General features: G+C 46.9%; 1 protein-coding gene and 1 long non-coding RNA gene across 3 annotated transcripts in view; one reads left to right on the forward strand and one right to left on the reverse strand.

The window, feature by feature from the left end:
* LOC121286937 overlaps positions 1-17825 on the forward strand; it is an 80503-nt gene that overhangs the window by 30569 nt on the left and 32109 nt on the right. The gene's annotated exons all lie outside the window — the stretch shown is intronic.
* Positions 1-17825, reverse strand: part of LOC121286935 (tumor necrosis factor receptor superfamily member 5-like) — a 50096-nt gene that overhangs the window by 24073 nt on the left and 8198 nt on the right. For both annotated transcript variants that reach the window (XM_041204247.1, XM_041204246.1), the window contains exons 2-3: positions 5971-6055; positions 4454-4579 (exon numbers count right to left, since the gene is read on the reverse strand). In XM_041204247.1, the coding sequence (XP_041060181.1) occupies positions 4454-4579; positions 5971-6055 (211 nt within the window). The remainder of the gene's footprint in view (positions 1-4453; positions 4580-5970; positions 6056-17825) is intronic.

Consider the following 17825-nt stretch of genomic DNA (forward strand, 5'->3'; position numbering starts at 1 on the left):
TAACAGTGACAGGGCTGTGTACCTGAGACAGTGATGTGGCAGTGTGCCTGAGACAGTGAAGGGGCTGTGTACCTGTGACAGTGACAGGGCTGTCTACCTGAGACAGTTTTGTGGCTGTGTACCTGTGACAGTGACGGGGCTGTGTACCTGTGACAGTGAAAGGGTTGTGTAGCTGTGACAGTGACGGGGTTGTGTACCTGTGACAGTGACGGGGCTGTGTACCTGTGACAGTGACGGGGTTGTGTAGCTGTGACAGTTACGGGGCTGTGTACCTGTGACAGTGACGGGGCTGTGTACCTGTGACAGTGACGGGGTTGTGTAGCTGTGACAGTGACGGAGCTGTGTAGCTGTGACAGTGACAGGGCTGTGTACCTGTGACAGTGATGTGGCAGTGTGCCTGAGACAGTGAAGGGGCTGTGTACCTGTGACAGTGACAGGGTTGTGTACCTGTGACAGTGACGGGGCTGTGCACCCGTGACAGTGAAGGGGCTGTGTAGCTGTGACAGTGACAGGGCTTTGTACCTGAGACAGTGATGTGGCAGTGTGCCTGAGACAGTGAAGGGGCTGTGTACCTGTGACAGTGACAGAGCTGTGTACCTGAGACAGTTTAGTGGCTGTGTACCTGTGACAGTGACGGGGCTGTGTACCTGTGACAGTGAAAGGGTTGTGTAGCTGTGACAGTGACGGAGCTGTGTACCTGTGACAGTGACGGGGCTGTGTACCTGTGACAGTGACAGGGCTGTGTACCTGTGACAGTTACGGGGCTGTGTACCTGTGACAGTGACGGGGCTGTGTACCTGTGACAGTGAAGGGGTTGTGTAGCTGTGACAGTGACGGAGCTGTGTACCTGTGACAGTGAAGGGGTTGTGTAGCTGTGACAGTGACAGAGCTGTGTACCTGTGACAGTGACATGACTGTGTATCTGAGACAGTGATGTGGCAGTGTGCCTGAGACAGTGAAGGAGCTGTGTAGCTATGACAGTGACAGGGCTGTGTACCTGAGACAGGTTTGTGGCTGTGTACCTGTGACAGTGACGGGGCTGTGTACCTGTGACAGTGACAGGGCTGTGTACCTGAGACAGTTTTGTGGCTGTGTACCTGTGACAGTGACGGGGCTGTGTACCTGTGACAGTGACAGGGCTGTGTACCTGTGACAGTTACGGGGCTGTGTACCTGTGGCAGTGAAGGGGTTGTGTAGCTGTGACAGTGACGGAGCTGTGTACCTGTGACAGTGACATGACTGTGTATCTGAGACAGTGATGTGGCAGTGTGCCTGAGACAGTGAAGGAGCTGTGTAGCTATGACAGTGACAGGGCTGTGTACCTGTGACAGTGACAGGGCTGTGTACCTGTGACAGTTACGGGGCTGTGTACCTGTGGCAGTGAAGGGGTTGTGTAGCTGTGACAGTGACGGAGCTGTGTACCTGTGACAGTGAAGGGGTTGTGTAGCTGTGACAATGACGGAGCTGTGTACCTGTGACAGTGATGGGGCTGTGTACCTGTGACAGTGACGGGGTTGTGTAGCTGTGACAGTGACAGAGCTGTGTACCTGTGACAGTGACATGACTGTGTATCTGAGACAGTGATGTGGCAGTGTGCCTGAGACAGTGAAGGAGCTGTGTAGCTATGACAGTGACAGGGCTGTGTACCTGAGACAGGTTTGTGGCTGTGTACCTGTGACAGTGACGGGGCTGTGTACCTGTGACAGTGACAGGGCTGTGTACCTGAGACAGTTTTGTGGCTGTGTACCTGTGACAGTGAAGGAGCTGTGTACCTGTGACAGTGACAGGGCTGTGTACCTGAGACAGTGATGTGGCTGTGTGCCTGAGACAGTGAAGGGGCTGTGTACCTGTGACAGTGACAGGGCTGTGTACCTGTGACAGTGACGGGGCTGTGTACCTGTGACAGTGAAGGGGCTGTGTAGCTGTAACAGTGACAGGGCTGTGTACCTGAGACAGTGATGTGGCAGTGTGCCTGAGACAGTGAAGTGGCTGTGTACCTGTGACAGTGACAGGGCTGTCTACCTGAGACAGTTTTGTGGCTGTGTACCTGTGACAGTGACGGGGCTGTGTACCTGTGACAGTGAAAGGGTTGTGTAGCTGTGACAGTGACGGGGTTGTGTACCTGTGACAGTGACGGGGCTGTGTACCTGTGACAGTGACGGGGTTGTGTAGCTGTGACAGTTACGGGGCTGTGTACCTGTGACAGTGACGGGGCTGTGTACCTGTGACAGTGACGGGGTTGTGTAGCTGTGACAGTGACGGAGCTGTGTAGCTGTGACAGTGACAGGGCTGTGTACCTGTGACAGTGATGTGGCAGTGTGCCTGAGACAGTGAAGGGGCTGTGTACCTGTGACAGTGACAGGGTTGTGTACCTGTGACAGTGACGGGGCTGTGCACCCGTGACAGTGAAGGGGCTGTGTAGCTGTGACAGTGACAGGGCTTTGTACCTGAGACAGTGATGTGGCAGTGTGCCTGAGACAGTGAAGGGGCTGTGTACCTGTGACAGTGACAGAGCTGTGTACCTGAGACAGTTTTGTGGCTGTGTACCTGTGACAGTGACGGGGCTGTGTACCTGTGACAGTGAAAGGGTTGTGTAGCTGTGACAGTGACGGAGCTGTGTACCTGTGACAGTGACGGGGCTGTGTACCTGTGACAGTGACAGGGCTGTGTACCTGTGACAGTTACGGGGCTGTGTACCTGTGACAGTGACGGGGCTGTGTACCTGTGACAGTGAAGGGGTTGTGTAGCTGTGACAGTGACGGAGCTGTGTACCTGTGACAGTGAAGGGGTTGTGTAGCTGTGACAGTGACAGAGCTGTGTACCTGTGACAGTGACATGACTGTGTATCTGAGACAGTGATGTGGCAGTGTGCCTGAGACAGTGAAGGAGCTGTGTAGCTATGACAGTGACAGGGCTGTGTACCTGAGACAGGTTTGTGGCTGTGTACCTGTGACAGTGACGGGGCTGTGTACCTGTGACAGTGACAGGGCTGTGTACCTGAGACAGTTTTGTGGCTGTGTACCTGTGACAGTGAAGGAGCTGTGTACCTGTGACAGTGACAGGGCTGTGTACCTGAGACAGTGATGTGGCTGTGTGCCTGAGACAGTGAAGGAGCTGTGTACCTGTGACAGTGACAGGACTGTGTACCTGAGACAGTGATGTGGCTGTGTGCCTGAGACAGTGAAGGAGCTGTGTACCTGTGACAGTGACAGGGCTGTGTACCTGAGACAGTTTTGTGGCTGTGTACCTGTGACAGTGAAGGAGCTGTGTACCTGTGACAGTGACAGGGCTGTGTACCTGAGACAGTGATGTGGCTGTGTGCCTGAGACAGTGAAGGGGCTGTGTAGCTGTGACAGTGACAGGGCTGTGTACCTGAGACAGTGATGTGGCTGTGTGCCTGAGACAGTGAAGGAGCGGTGTACCTGTGACAGTGACAGGGCTGTGTACCTGAGCCAGTGATGTGGCTGTGTGCCTGAAACAGTGAAGGGGCTGTGTAGCTGTGACGGTGACAGGCCTGTGTAGCTGTGACAGTGACAGGGCTGGGTAGCTGTGACCGTGAAGTGGCTGCGTGCCTGAGACAGTGACGAAGCTGTGTATCTGTGACAGTGATGTGGCTGTATACATGTGTTTTTAACAATTTCTTCCTGTCTGGTAACCAGCTTGTGGTTTTGTTGTAACACTTCCTGTAAATCTAGCAGTGAACTGTGGCACTCACACATAAAGAGACCAAGCTTTAGCAAGTTGTTTGTCTGCAGGCTTCATCACGAAAAAGCCCAACCCCGTTCTAATGAGCACAAGGTACCATTTTACGTGGACCTCCTTGCTCTATAGGGGTGAAGTTATTTACTTATGCTGGCAGTATCTCAATTGGAAACCCCTGTATATTTTCAATGGCGGACAGAGTGTTTCCTATGGTTTCTGATTTTACTTCCACTCTGGAGAGAGAGGAATTCCTCCAGTTTAGTATTCCAACAGAATGCTGAATTTGGATTCTGCCTAATATAATATCTATTTAAAACACAAGGCTCTCCAAATTCTGTTGGGGATTTAATTTGGCCGGGATCTTGCGATCTTGCTTCCCTCCTCCCCTCCCCCGAAAAACTAATCTATATTTATTCACAGTCCATTGTGATTGAGAGGAAATACGCTCCATTTTGTGTGTGCAGCACAATTTAATCTTGCCTTCAAAGCTGGCTCCAGCATCAGGATAATGCATACACACGCACATGCATACACACGCACATACATACACACGCACATGCATACACACGCACATGCATACACACACACATGCATACACACACACATGCATACACACACGCACATACATACACACGCACATGCATACACACGCACATGCATACACACGCACAAGCATACACACACATGCACCTGTAACGTGCTGCCAGAAATAAATGCAACATGAAACAAGGGAAAGCTAATGTGTACCTACTTGGATCACAGTACGTGTGCTGTTGGCAATGATCAGCCAAGTTCCATTTTGACTGATATAGCCCCTCTTCACAGCGATTGCATTCAGTGTCTTTTTGTATTGTGCACTTACTGATCAAATAGGTACCTGCAACATAGACAGCACAAGTACAAATTTATTGTACAGGGAATACAACTCTCAGATCTGGCTTGAGTTCTGCTCCTTTTCCACAGACCCGGATGGGTTTTGAAAACATCTGATGCAGACAAATCTTTGGTCACTTATAGAAAAATAAACCTCTCAGCAGATTTTCCACATTGTTTCACACTGCCACAGAATTAATGCAGAAAACATTCAACAGCACTTTATAGAAGAAAAAGAACAACGTTTATGAAAAGATAAGGGATTGGCTGCCATGTCATGGAACGAAAGTAGTTGCATTTATATAGCAGCTTTCCCAACCTAAGTAAGTCCTGAAGCACTTCACAGCCAATGAAGCACTTTGGAAATGTAGGCTCTGGTTTATTGTAGGAAAGATGGAAGCCAATTTGTGCACAGCAAGCTCCCACAAACAGCAACAAGCTAATGATCAAGTAAACTGCTTTGGTGATGTTGGTTGTGATAAAAATTGGCTAAAATACTGCAAAAAATTTCTCAGTTCTTCTTCAAAATAGTACCATCTGAAATGTTACATCTACCTGTGAGAGGGCCTTGGTTTAGTATCTCATTTGAAAGACACACCTCTCTGACAGTGTAGCACTCCCTGAGAATTGTACTAGAGTGCCATCATAGATTCTATGCTTAAGTTGCTGGAATGGGACTTGAACCCACAACCTTCTAACTCAGAGGTATGAATACTACCCACCGAGCCACAGCTGAAGATCAGTGGATGTGGGGGCGGGGGGGATAGAGAATGCTTTACTGAAAGCTTTGGCAAAAAAGGCAAGCTTTAAGAAGTTAGTTTGAAGATGGCGCATGAGGAGGTTGTAGAATTTTCCAGAGTGTATCACTATGGTGACTAACAATGATGCCATCAATATGGAGGATGCACAAAAGCAGCAGACCAGAAGAGGGAGAGAAAGTGTCAGAGCCAAGCCTGGCAGTACATCCATTTGAGTGGCTTGGACATTATTAAAGCCATTGATTCATGTTTCCCACAAGAAATGAGTAGAATTGTGGAAATCGATCCCTGAAACACTGATAAAATCTTGGAAAGCGATTTCATAAAAATGAACAGGAGGAGGCCATCCAGCCCCTCAAACCATTCAATTAAAACATGACCAGTTTGGGATTCAACCCCATTTCCCTAGACATCCAAGCCTAACCAAAGTCTAAATCTTGAAAGATCCAATTGGTTCCAGCTTCCACAGCCCATTGGGGGACAGTATTCCAGATGTTTGTTGCCCTGTGTGTGAAGAAATGCTTCCTGATTTCACTCCTGAACGGCCTAGCACCTATCACTGGCCCAGTTTATATTCCAGCTTTCTGGTCGATCCCCCCAGGAATCCATCATTCCCTATTGTTGGTTCTGTACTTACCCGGTGGACACTTGGCACAGCAGCGAGAAAACATGAAATACTGTGTGATGTTGTTACATTTGGTGGCAGACTCACAGTGGCACAGCTGAAAGAGAAAGACAGACACTGAATTACTATTCATGCCATTGTGTTTCACTGCTTTGCTCATTCTGGAGTTACCAACCCTCCATGTGTAGTCTGGAGCCTGCAGGAATTAAAGGTTAATCTCCAAGGCACTGCTGTGAGAAACCCCAGAAAAAATTCATTGGGCAGCAAAGAAAATTGTATGTAGTTATTATTTTATTTAAGCACTTTCATTCATTAGTTGTATATTTATCAGAAATTGAAAAATTAGCTGTTTGACTGACAGTCAAGAATCTTCCAATTGACTGACAAAGAGTTATAGAATGGTTACAGCATAGAAAGAGGCCATTCAGCCTATTGTGTCTATGTGTAAGCACTGGCATATTTCCTCAACCCCTCGGTTTTCATGTGATCCAATTTTCTATTAATAACCCCATAACAAACTCAAGATAGGATGAACTCAAAAGGTTAGTTTGGTTGCACACACTCAAAACACGGGAGCAGGGAATGGTACAGGCTTCCAGCAGAAACAGAGTAAATGGGGCCAGGTGTCCAACCTGGGCCAGAGCAGCTTCAGTGTGGCCTGCGAATCAGATGTTTAACAGCAGGCTGAGCTATGCAGTTCATCAAGGCAATATTATTTGTTCCACAAGCCAAAGGCCCCTGTCACATGACTCCCACCTCTCCACCATCTTTGACAAAGGATTTGTATCCATCGTCAGGATTCCAAAGAGCCTTAGCCATTAGGAATTGAAAGGAAGGTTGTAGGGCCTTTGTCTTAGCAGATGAACCATCTCCAGGCCAGCCTGGATTATTAAATGCAGATGACCTTTGTATAGCTCTCTTTGAAGTCCCAGGTGATCATTAGCAGCTCCTCAGAGATAACAAGGTGTGAAATTTCCAAAAATGCAAAGTGGCTGCTTTTGTTCTGGGGTCACAGATAGACACAGATTCAACCATTTTAAGGATTTTGGTTTGTTTTTTTTTAATTTTAGAAATAGCCATGAGGATATCTATATATATTTTATAAAAGTATACAGTGTGAGGTCTTGGTCCCTCACTCTGTGAACAATTAATGAAAAAAAAATCCTTTTTTGAATATTGCAGCTTAGGTGCAAAAAGGATGTACGAGAAAATGCTTGCAAAACTAACAGTAGAAGATTTTATTATGTACAGTAAATGAAAAAGAGTGATAAGGAGGAATGTGGGTTAGTTAACAGCAGATACTTGTGAGGCTTTAATGGATAATAAGGAAAAGGCAGACTTGTTAAGTGAATACTTTCTATCCTTTTTCAACATGGAGGAAAGAACAAAATAACAGGGAATCTACAAAGTCACAAAGAACGACTCATAGATTAGATTTAAGTAAGAAAACAGTCATGGGGAGAAAATAATGAACTTAAATGAATCTCCAGAATTTCAGGGGATGGAGTCATTTTTATATTTCAGCTCCAATTTTGGGACAGGATGCTATATAAGCCTCTCAGCACCCCTACTGGCAGCCTTCCATCTTCTGAGATGATGGTTTGCACCACTCTACATTAATCATCACCTAATGTCACTCAGGAGCCCACTCTGGCGTGGCAGCCTCTGCCGTGTTTGCTGCAGAGGAAGACAGTGGGCGGAGAAGGTGCAAGATTCACTGGCCTCTGTTTTCTCTGGGCCCTCTCCTTGGCCAGCTGAGCTTTTCGTTTCAGCTCTTCCAATGTCCTTCCAAACAGTCAGTCTCCCATTTGTCAGTGTCAATGTCCACCACCTTCATACCCTTCTTGCAGGTGTCCTTGTGGAACAGGTGTGGATGCTCAGCAGGTCGTGACCCAGTGTCCAGTTCATTGCATGGAAGGCCTTTAGGTATACGACTGTCAGGAGTCCAACGAGCTTGTCCGAGCCAGTGCAGATGTCGTTGGCTTAGTAATGAGTACACAATCACAGAATTAGCACACCTCTGAGCACCAATCCCCTTCCATCCCATACCCATTGTCCATCAGGCATTGAATATACGTGGAGTCAGTAAATCTGTTGGCATCTGCTAAGTCTCATCAAAAGTGGGTCTTCACCAGCGTCACCAACTCCCCAGGATTGTCCTGGAGTCTCTAAGTATTAAAGATTAAATCCAGCGCACACTGCTGCGAGCCATCCAGGACAAAAATCATTCAGACAATGATTCTTTGTTAAGATATCAGAGATGGGCAAAAAGGGCCGTTTCAACAAAGGTCCCAGTACTGACAGAGAGGGAGTACAAGTGAATTCCAGTAATCACAGGGTGGAGGTCCTGCCAAATTTAACAGAGCCTGGCAATCAGAAAGGAGGAAATGATCTGGGCTTGAAGGGAGTGTGGAAGGGGTGGGGGCTGATCGTGGAACAGGCAGCCATAGATCGGAGTTTGATGGGGGCTGGGGTAGGGGGCAGTGGTTAATGCTGATAGCAGGACAAAGGACCAGAGAAAATAGTTTGATGGGGTAAGCGGCATGGTTGACCAATCACTGGACAGTTCAAGATCCATGGGCCCTGTTAACATTCTGACAATAGTACTGAAGACTTGTGCTCCAGAACTGGCTGCGCCCCTAGTCAGTACAATACAGCTACAACACCAGCATCTGCCTGGCAATGTTGAAAATTGTCCTGTACACAAAAAAAGGACAAATTTAACAATTACCACCCCATCAGTCTACTCTTGATCATCAGCAAGGTGATGAAAGGGGTCATCAACAGTGCTATCAAGCAGCACTTACTCCGAAATAATCTGCTCACTGACGCTCAGCTTGGGTTCCACCAGACCCACTCAGCTCTTGACCTTATTACAGCCTTGGTTCAAACATGGACAAAAGAGCTGAACTCCAGAGGTGAGGGGAGAGTGACTGCCCTTGACATCAAAGCAGCATTTGGCCATGTATGGCCTCAAGGAGCCCTAGCAAAACTGGAGTCAATGGGAATCAGGGGGAAAACTCTCCGCTGGTTGGAGCCGTACCTAGCACAAAGGAAGATGGTTGTGGTTGTTGGAGGTCAATCATCTCAGTCCAGGACATCACTGCAGGAGTTCCTCAGGGTAGTGTCCTAGGCCCAACCATCTTCAGCTGCTTCATGAATAACCTTCCCTCCATCGTAAGGTCAGAAGTGGAGATGTTCACTGATGGTTGCACAATGTTCAACACCATTTGTGACTCCTCAGATACTGAAGCAGTCCATGGGCATATGCAGCAAGACCCGGACAATATTGAGGCTGAGCTGATAAGTGGTAAGTTACATTCGCACCACACAAGTGTCAGGCAATGATCATCTCCAACAAGAGAGAATCCAACCATCCCCCCTTGACATTTCAATAGCATTACCATCATTGAATCCCCCACTATCAACATCCTGAGGATCACCATTGACTAGAAACTGAACTGGGCTAGCCATATAAATACTGTGGCTACACGAGCAGGTTAGAGGCTGGGAATTTTGTGGCAAATAACTCACCTCCTGACTCCCCAAAGCATGTCCACCATCTACAAGGCACAAGTCAGGAGTGTGATAGAATACTCTCCACTTGCCTGGATGAGTGCAGCTCCCAAAACACTCAAGAAGCTCAACAATATCCAGGACAAAGCAGCCCGCCAGATTGGCACCCCATCCACAAACATTCACTTCCTCCACCACTGATGCATACTTGCAGCAGTGTGTATCACCTACAAGATGCACTGCAGGAATTCATCAAGGCTCCTTAGTCAGCACCTTCCAAACCCGCCACCTCTGCCATCTAGAAGGACAAGGGCAGCAGATAGATGGGAACACCACCACCTGGAGGTTCTCCTCTAAGACACTCACCATCCTGACTTGGAAATATATCGCCGTTCCTTCACTGTCACTGGGTCAAAACCCTGGAACTCCCTCCCTAACAGCACTATGGGTGTACCTACACCACATGGATTGCAACAGTTCAAGAAGGCAGCTCACCACCACCTTCTCAAGGGCAATTAGGGATGGGCAATAAAATGTTGGCCTAACCAGCGATGCCCACATCCCGCGAAAGAATTTAAAAATGACTGGAGTTAATGTGAGAGATTTTGTCAATATTGAGGCAGAAAACTCAGAATGCAGCTTGATGGAGGGGGCTGCTTACTGATTGCTGGGCAGGAGGTAAGAGAGTGGAGGTGGAGGGGGCAGGTGTTGGCTGCTCCTCCTGACCCACAAAGAATGCTCCAAAGAGAAACTACCTTCTTGATCTGGCTGTGCCCATCTCCATTTAGCTGCTAGGTTTCCAGAAGTCTGGAAAACCCAGCTGGCAACAGTTAAATTTATAAAACATAGCTCCCAACTTCACTGATTTAAATATTATAATGAAGTGTCCAGCCTCTCCAAAATGGGAGACAGGTACCCACCATTATAAAAAGAGCAGCAGCTGCATGTTGTGGGGGGGGGTGGGGGGGACATTCCACAATTCTGTATTTTAGTGCCCCTCTGAACCTGTGCCACACATCCTGGGGGAGATTTGGAGGAGTTAATCTCTACTTTGAAGTGATTTTTCACTTTCCAATTGATATGTGATGGCTAAGTACCACAAAGATGGATGTATCCAGTAATGGATAGCAAGAGCCTGGGGTCTGTGTGGGATGGTTAGCAATGGGACATTTCGGTTTCTGGTTGTGCTGGTGTCACAGGCTTATGTCCTATTCCACCAACGTTTTTAATGAGAAAGGCAGATAATCTGTTTTTCGTAACAACAATTGAGGGACAAGCATTGGCCAGGACACTAGGAGTAACTCTTCTTTGAAATTGTGTCATGGGATCCTTTACATCTACCCAAGCAGGCAGATGGAACCTTAGTTTTAACATATCATCCTCTGACATCCTCCACCCCCACTCCCACTGCACTGACATGACAGCCTTGATTTCCATACTGGCATCCTGCACTGGGACTAGAACCTAGAACCCTATGATTTAGAGGTGAGTGTGCTGCCAACTGAGCCACAGCTGATGCTATGTGATGATAGCTCCCTGAATATATCCAAGCGGAACTGCCAACCTTCCTCTCCAGAGCTGTCAGAAGGAGGTGAGTGAGGCAATTCATACTCCCACCTGCAGCAAGGGGCATCGACTGCAATTTGTAACTATAAAATCTGCTTCAGAACCATGATGGGAGGACCTTATTTGGATCACAAAAGATGCAGATGTCATTTTCCCTCATGGTGTGCAAGAGCATGAGTGGATTCTCTATTAGAAAAAGCCACCAGGAAGATGAAAGCTCAGAGCTGGTGAAGGACTTGTGTTCCTCAGGGAGCTCAAGCTTTTTGTCTCCCACCTGTCTGAGTAGATGGGACTCCTATTAATCAACAACTTGACCCAAACTGCATTGGTTGCAGAGATTCAGCCCACACACCACCCCTCCTTCATGGCAAGCCAGAGCCAAAGGGATAGATTTTCAACTTTACCACCTGGGATTCAAACCGGCAATGCAGATCAAGCACACGCCTTTGAAACCACTTCATTTTCACTTATACACAAAGCAACGGTCACCAAATCCACCAGTGTTACACAAGGGCGGAAAGTGGATAATCTACCCTTGGATTGTAGAGTGGAGCCAGGTTCTTCCTGGTCACCTGTCACTGTCAACTGATGTTCTACAGCAAAAACTTTCTAAAAAGAAAATTCTGACTTTGTTGTGTGAAACTGGTCTTCAGTCCACCGAATCAAATCAGCCTCTGAGGGAATTGCTGCCCCTGAACCAGCAGTGAGTGAATCAATTCAATCCAGCCCACTGTCAGACATATTAACAAGACAGATTGCATCGAATAGCAACTCATTATATCTCTCAGAAACATCCTGAAGTACAAGATACTATTAATTAGTTTGAAACGCAGTGACCATTGTTATGTCAGCAAAGTGCCAATTGTGGCTTGGTGGTAGCTCTCTCCCTTCCACACTGACATCATCATTGCCCACAACTTACACAAAAAACATTCTCTCTGCTCAAAACAAGTAAATTCAACAGAAAAACCAAAAACAGGCAAAGGATGTTGAAGTGGCTGAAAATGTTTGCTAAAGGTTTAATTTTTTAAAATGGCCCTGATGGCACAACCACCACTAAAAAATGATTATTCCTTTGTTAAAACGATTATGAATTCTTGTTTAAATGATTCATGTTTAAATATCTTTATAGCTCAAACTGGCTAGGATTCCTGTGGCATTATGCAGAAAATGATGGGCCTGAATTAAATCTATTCTGAGGCCTTATCAGAATAAGTCAGGTGAGCTGTGAGGGACAACCTCGCGAGCAGGCTTCTTGCTCAGGGCCTTTTCCAAGTTTACGCCCCACCAAGTGGCCCCGGTGTCTCTGGGAGATTGGGAGATGGCAGGGTGTCAAGGGCAGGCTGACAGCAGCCCACAGTGGATGCAGGGGGAGCGCGCCTGTTTCTTTCAACTCCAAACTAAAATGGCAAAGTGAAAATTTTGTGGCCTTTTTTTTTAAGCAGCCTTAGGGCTGACGTGTCAATGCAGTGGGGAAGGAACATTGCACTGTTGGAGGATGATACGTTAAGACTGAGGTCCCATCTGCCTGCTTTAGAGACCAAAGTGATCCAGAAGCACCAACATTTAGACATCACAATGTTTCACTCAGGCAAATGAGTTTAACAATCCAGATCTGAAATAGCATAGGGACTTAATTTTAAAAATGGAATGAGGCCTGCCCTCATCTGCGGCCATCTTAAAAAAAGGCCCCAACCAATTTACCAATGACTGGATTGTGCAGGTCAGACGTGGGCCTCTCCTAAAGTGGTTACCATCGCACCTGATTTCGACCTGTAAAATGGGTACATTTAGACCCCATTATTCCTTTTTTAAAATTATTATGTTAGTTATTCCTTGTTAACATGATTTACCTGCTTATTTAGTGTCAAATTTATAATGCCAATTAATCCTTTGTTAAGATGATTATACTGGTTATTCTGATTATAGTGATTATTTGGTACATATTAACATTTGATATAGTTGAGGACGAGGGAGCAGCTTTCGTTGTTTCTACATCACCCACAATCATGTGGCTGATCGCCGCAACTAACCCCAGTTTCCCACAATAAAACTAGTGGGGAAGTTTCTTCGAAATCACATCACTGATCTGTGTCGTTGCTTGTTACTAAACATTCCATCACAGCCAATGAGTTCCATGGTCTGCTGAAGCTCAACTCCAACTGTAAACATTTCAAAGATTGAAGTTAGCTGCCGGGGTTGGTTCCCTCAAGGTGAACATGTTGAAGGGAGAAGTGGATTTTATCAATTATATCATAGCCTAATCTTGCAGTGGTTACAGACTCATATCAGAAGGAAATAAGAGGTTTTCAGAACTGCTGAACGCCCCTGTATAGGACGTGAATGTTCTGTGAACACGGTTTTACCCGCTATCAACACAGTATGCAAGACAATAATTTCACCAGAGTTGTGCACATGATATCACCCTCTACCACATGAAATATGAACATATGAATTAGGAGAAGGAGTAGGCCAATCGGCCCCTCAAGTCTGCTCTGCCATTCAATAAGATCATGGCTGATCTGAATATAAACTCAACTCCACATTCCTGCCACTTTTCACCCCCTTGTTAACCAAGAATCTATCTAGCTCTGCCTTAAAAATATTCAAAGATTCTGCTTCCACTGTCTTTTGAAGAAGGGAATTCCAAAGACTCACGACCCTCTGAGAGAAAAAAATTCTCCTCATCTCTGTCTTAAATGAGTGACCCCTTATTTTTAAACAGTGACCCCTAGTTCTAGATTCTCCCACAAGAGGAAACCATCCTCTCCACATCCATCCTGTCATAAAGGTTTCAATTAAGCTGCCTTTTACTCTTTTAAATTCCAGTGGATACAAGCCTAACCTATCCAACCTTTGCTCATAAGACAACCTGCCTATTCCTGATATTAATCTAGTAAACCTTCTCTGAACTGCTTCTAATGCATTTACACCTTTCTTTATTAGGGAGATCAGTACTGTACCCAATACTCCAGATGTGGTCTCACCAGTGCCCTGTACAACTGAAGCATAACTTCCCTACTTTTGTAAGCAATTCCCCTCACAATAAATGATAACATTCTATTACCAACGCAGTATGCGAGAGGATATCTTCGCCAAAAGTTGTTTCTGGTCTTGTGACAAGGGCCAAAGACAGTGGCTTTAGTCTTCCATAGAACCATAGAAAAGTTACAGCACAGAAGGAGGCCATTTGGCCCATCTTGTCCATGCCAGCTTGAGAACACCCAGGTGCCCTTTCTAATCCCAAGTTCCTGCACCCGGCCCATAGCCCTGCAGCTTACAGCACTTTAGGTGCAGATCCAGGTACTTTTTAAAAGAGTTTAAAGTATCGGCCTCTACCACCAACTTGGGCAGCGAATTCCAGACACCCACTACCCTCTGCGTAAAAAAGTTCTTCCTCATGTCCCCCCTACACCTTCTGCCACTTATCTTGAATCTATATCCCCTGGTTCTAGAATTCTCTGTCAAGGCAAACAAATCGTTAATATATAACACAAACAGCAAGGGTCCCAACACCGAGCCCTGTGGAACACCACTTGAGACAACTTTCCATTCGCAAGGGCGTCCATTGCCCATTACTGTTTGTTTCCTGTTACAAAGCCAACCTTTTATCCAGTTTGCCACATTACCCTGAATCCCATGGGCTTTTACTTTCCTGACCAATCTACCATGTAGGACCTTGTCAAATGCCTTGCTAAAATCCACGTACACAACATCCACCGCACGACCTTCATCAACCCTTGTCACTTCCTCAAAGAATTCAATCAAATTTGTGAGGCAGGACCTTCCTTTAACAAATCCATGCTGACCATTCCTGACTAGTCCATGCCTTTCCACATGACAGTTAATCCTATCTCTCAGGATTGATTCTACTAATTTGCTCACCACCGATGTAAGACTAACTGGCCTATAATTGTTTGGCATTTCCTTTGATCCCTTTTTAAACAATGGAACTACGTTTGCATTTCTCCAGTCCTCTGGTACCTCCCCTGTATCTAGTGAAAATTGGAAAATGATCCTCAGAACATCTGCTACCTCCTCCCTGACTTCCTTCAGCAGCCTCGGAAACAATCCATCTGGCCTTGGTGACTTATCAACTTTCAGGGATTTCAACCCTTCAAGTACTTCCTGTCTCTTTATGACTATCCCGTACAATATCTCGCAGTGTTCCTCCTGGACTACTATATCTACATCCTCCCTTTCCTTTGTAAACACGGAGACAAAATATCCATTCAAAACCCTTCCCACAGCCTCTGCATCTACACACAAGTTTCCATCTTCATCTCTGATAGGTCCACTTTCTCCTTATCTAACTTTTTAGCATTCCCTGTGTTTAGCTGGAGAAAGTTACAGAATTTCCAAGACTAGGTGTCGATGAGCAATCTGACAGCACAGAGGCAATGGTCGGATCAAGAGAGGCAGAGTTGGGCATCATCAGTGTATGTGTTGACCCCAGGTACATGGGTACTGTTGCCAAGAACAGCTTAGGAAGAGGGAGAGGACCAAGGCTAGCTCCTTGAGCCTCTCCAGAGAATCATTGCCGGGTTGAGAAGAGAGATCATTGATACGAACAGATAGGTAAGACTATAATCAAACAAGGGCAGTCTCATTGAGTTAGGCAATGGAGGAGTTGTCTTGAAGGAGAATCATATGATTGACAGTGTAAAAGGCTGCAGACGGGTCAAAAGGGTGAGGTGGGTTAGTGCACCATGGTCATGGCCACAGGGATTAGGACCAGTGACAAGAGTGACCAGTCTGGAGAGATTCAAGTTGTCAGTTGTGGGAAAGCTGAGCATAGATCTGGAAGGCAACTCAGACCTTCAGGACCTTGGAGAGACCAGGAGGCCGGAGATAGGGCTATAGATAGGAAGAACAGAAGTGTGAAGGGTAGGATTTTGGAGAAGTTGGTGATGATAGTGCTTTTGAAAAACTAGGGGGATGGTGCCTGAGGAGACAGAACCATTTACGATGTCAGTGAGCATGGGGGCCAGGGAGGGAAGTTGAGTTATCAAGAGATTATTGGGAATGCAGTCGGAGCAGGAGATGGGTCTAATGGATGAGATGAGCTGATGCAGAGAAAGTATGGATATGGAAAATTCAGGGCTGGGGTTGAAAAAATGAATATGGGAGTTTGACTTGGCAGGTAAGGGAAAGAGGGAAGCAACAGCCACAGCTGAATGGATGGTCCGTCTTGGAGATGAAGGCTCAGGAAAGCTTAATGTGGTTGAGTCAAATCTGGTTCTGGATGGGTAAGTCAACTGTGCACCAAGAACGCTCACATTCACTCTCCTTAGACTTGAAGTGAAGATGGGCTCTGTACCAGAGAAATGACTGAGAAGGGAAACAGTGAAAGTTTTGCTGGGAATTCAAAGGTGGAGCGAATGATCAAATCAACAACTGCCGAGACTTTGTGGTGAGGCTGTACAGAGTTTGAGAATATAATTGTAAATAACATGGGGAGGGCTTTTTTCCAGGGACAGATGCAGAAGAAAATTGGTAGGTGGATGTGGGTGATGAAGGATACAAGGAAGTGGCCAGAGGCAGCCTTGCCAGTGTTCAGGAGTAGAGAGCCCACCCGAGAGATGCTATGGGGGCTGGAATACCCTGAAAATGGATAGGGAGGTTTACAGAGTATGCAGAGAAAGAGAGGGAGAAGTTTAGGAAAGAGAAGCAAGTGGTGAATTCAGGAGAAAGAGCAAGGGAAGTCAGGATAATAAAATCACTGAAGATGAGGAATCGCTTAGTGTAGAAACTGGAGGAGGAAAAGGGGGAGCTTAACACTTGTAGACACTTAGGCCAGGATTTTATGGGGCAGCGGCGACCCTACCCACTGGCTGGAAAGTCAGGGACAACACCTCCTCCACCAGTTAAGGAACCTGACCCGATTTCATGTGCAGCAGAAAATTAACTGCGTGCAGTTGGGGCACCCAACCCTTTAAGAGATGAGGTCCCCAAGAGTTGCTGGCCAACTGGACAACCAGCAGCTCTGCAGTCCCAGCAGCTCTGCAGTCCCAGCAGCACCACCAGGAGAGGTGGCCATTGCTGGGACTGCAACCAGGCAGCGGCAACAGCAATGAAGGGTCTGGAAGCTAGGTAAGTGGAGTCAGGCTTGCCACAGCCATTCAAGTGGGCATGGGCGGGCAGGGAGGTTCATTCAGGAGAATGGGGGTGGGGATGCTACCAAAAGGGCCTTGGTGCCGCGGGGCTCTGCATGGGCCAGGGGCTCCAATCAGGAGAGGTGCCCCCACCCCAAGCCCAGAGAAGGCCGCCATCGTATACAAGGTGGTCTCCCCAGACGGCAAAGGCTCAGCCGCCACTTAATTGGCCACTTAAGGGCCTCAATTGGCCTAAGGGCGGGAGGGCCATCCACCACCTTCCCCGTAGCTGGTAAAATTCCTCTGATTTCTCCACCCCTTCCCACTTCCCAACATTCTTCTCGGGTCCACATAAAAGCCCGGCCCTAGCGTGCTGATTGGGAGGGCAGGAGACAATGAAGACCTTAAAAGGGGGCAAGAGTATTGCTCAAAGGAGGGGTAGGGAGAAAGGCTAAAGTAAGCACAAAGGCTCATGGAGTGTAGACTTTTAACCCAGGAGTGCTGGAATACAAAATTGATGAAGTGAAGCTCCAGTTGTACAGAGCCTGGAGAGACCTCATCGAACGCTGTGTTCAGTTTTGGTGCCTCAGGGAAGATATACTGACCTTGGAGACCAATGCAGATTCACTAAAATGATATCGGACCTTAAAGGATTAACTTCTGGGAACCAGTTGCATAAACTTGGCTTAT

Source organism: Carcharodon carcharias, chromosome 14 (genome assembly GCF_017639515.1).
Source record: "Carcharodon carcharias isolate sCarCar2 chromosome 14, sCarCar2.pri, whole genome shotgun sequence".
NCBI lineage: Eukaryota > Metazoa > Chordata > Chondrichthyes > Lamniformes > Lamnidae > Carcharodon > Carcharodon carcharias.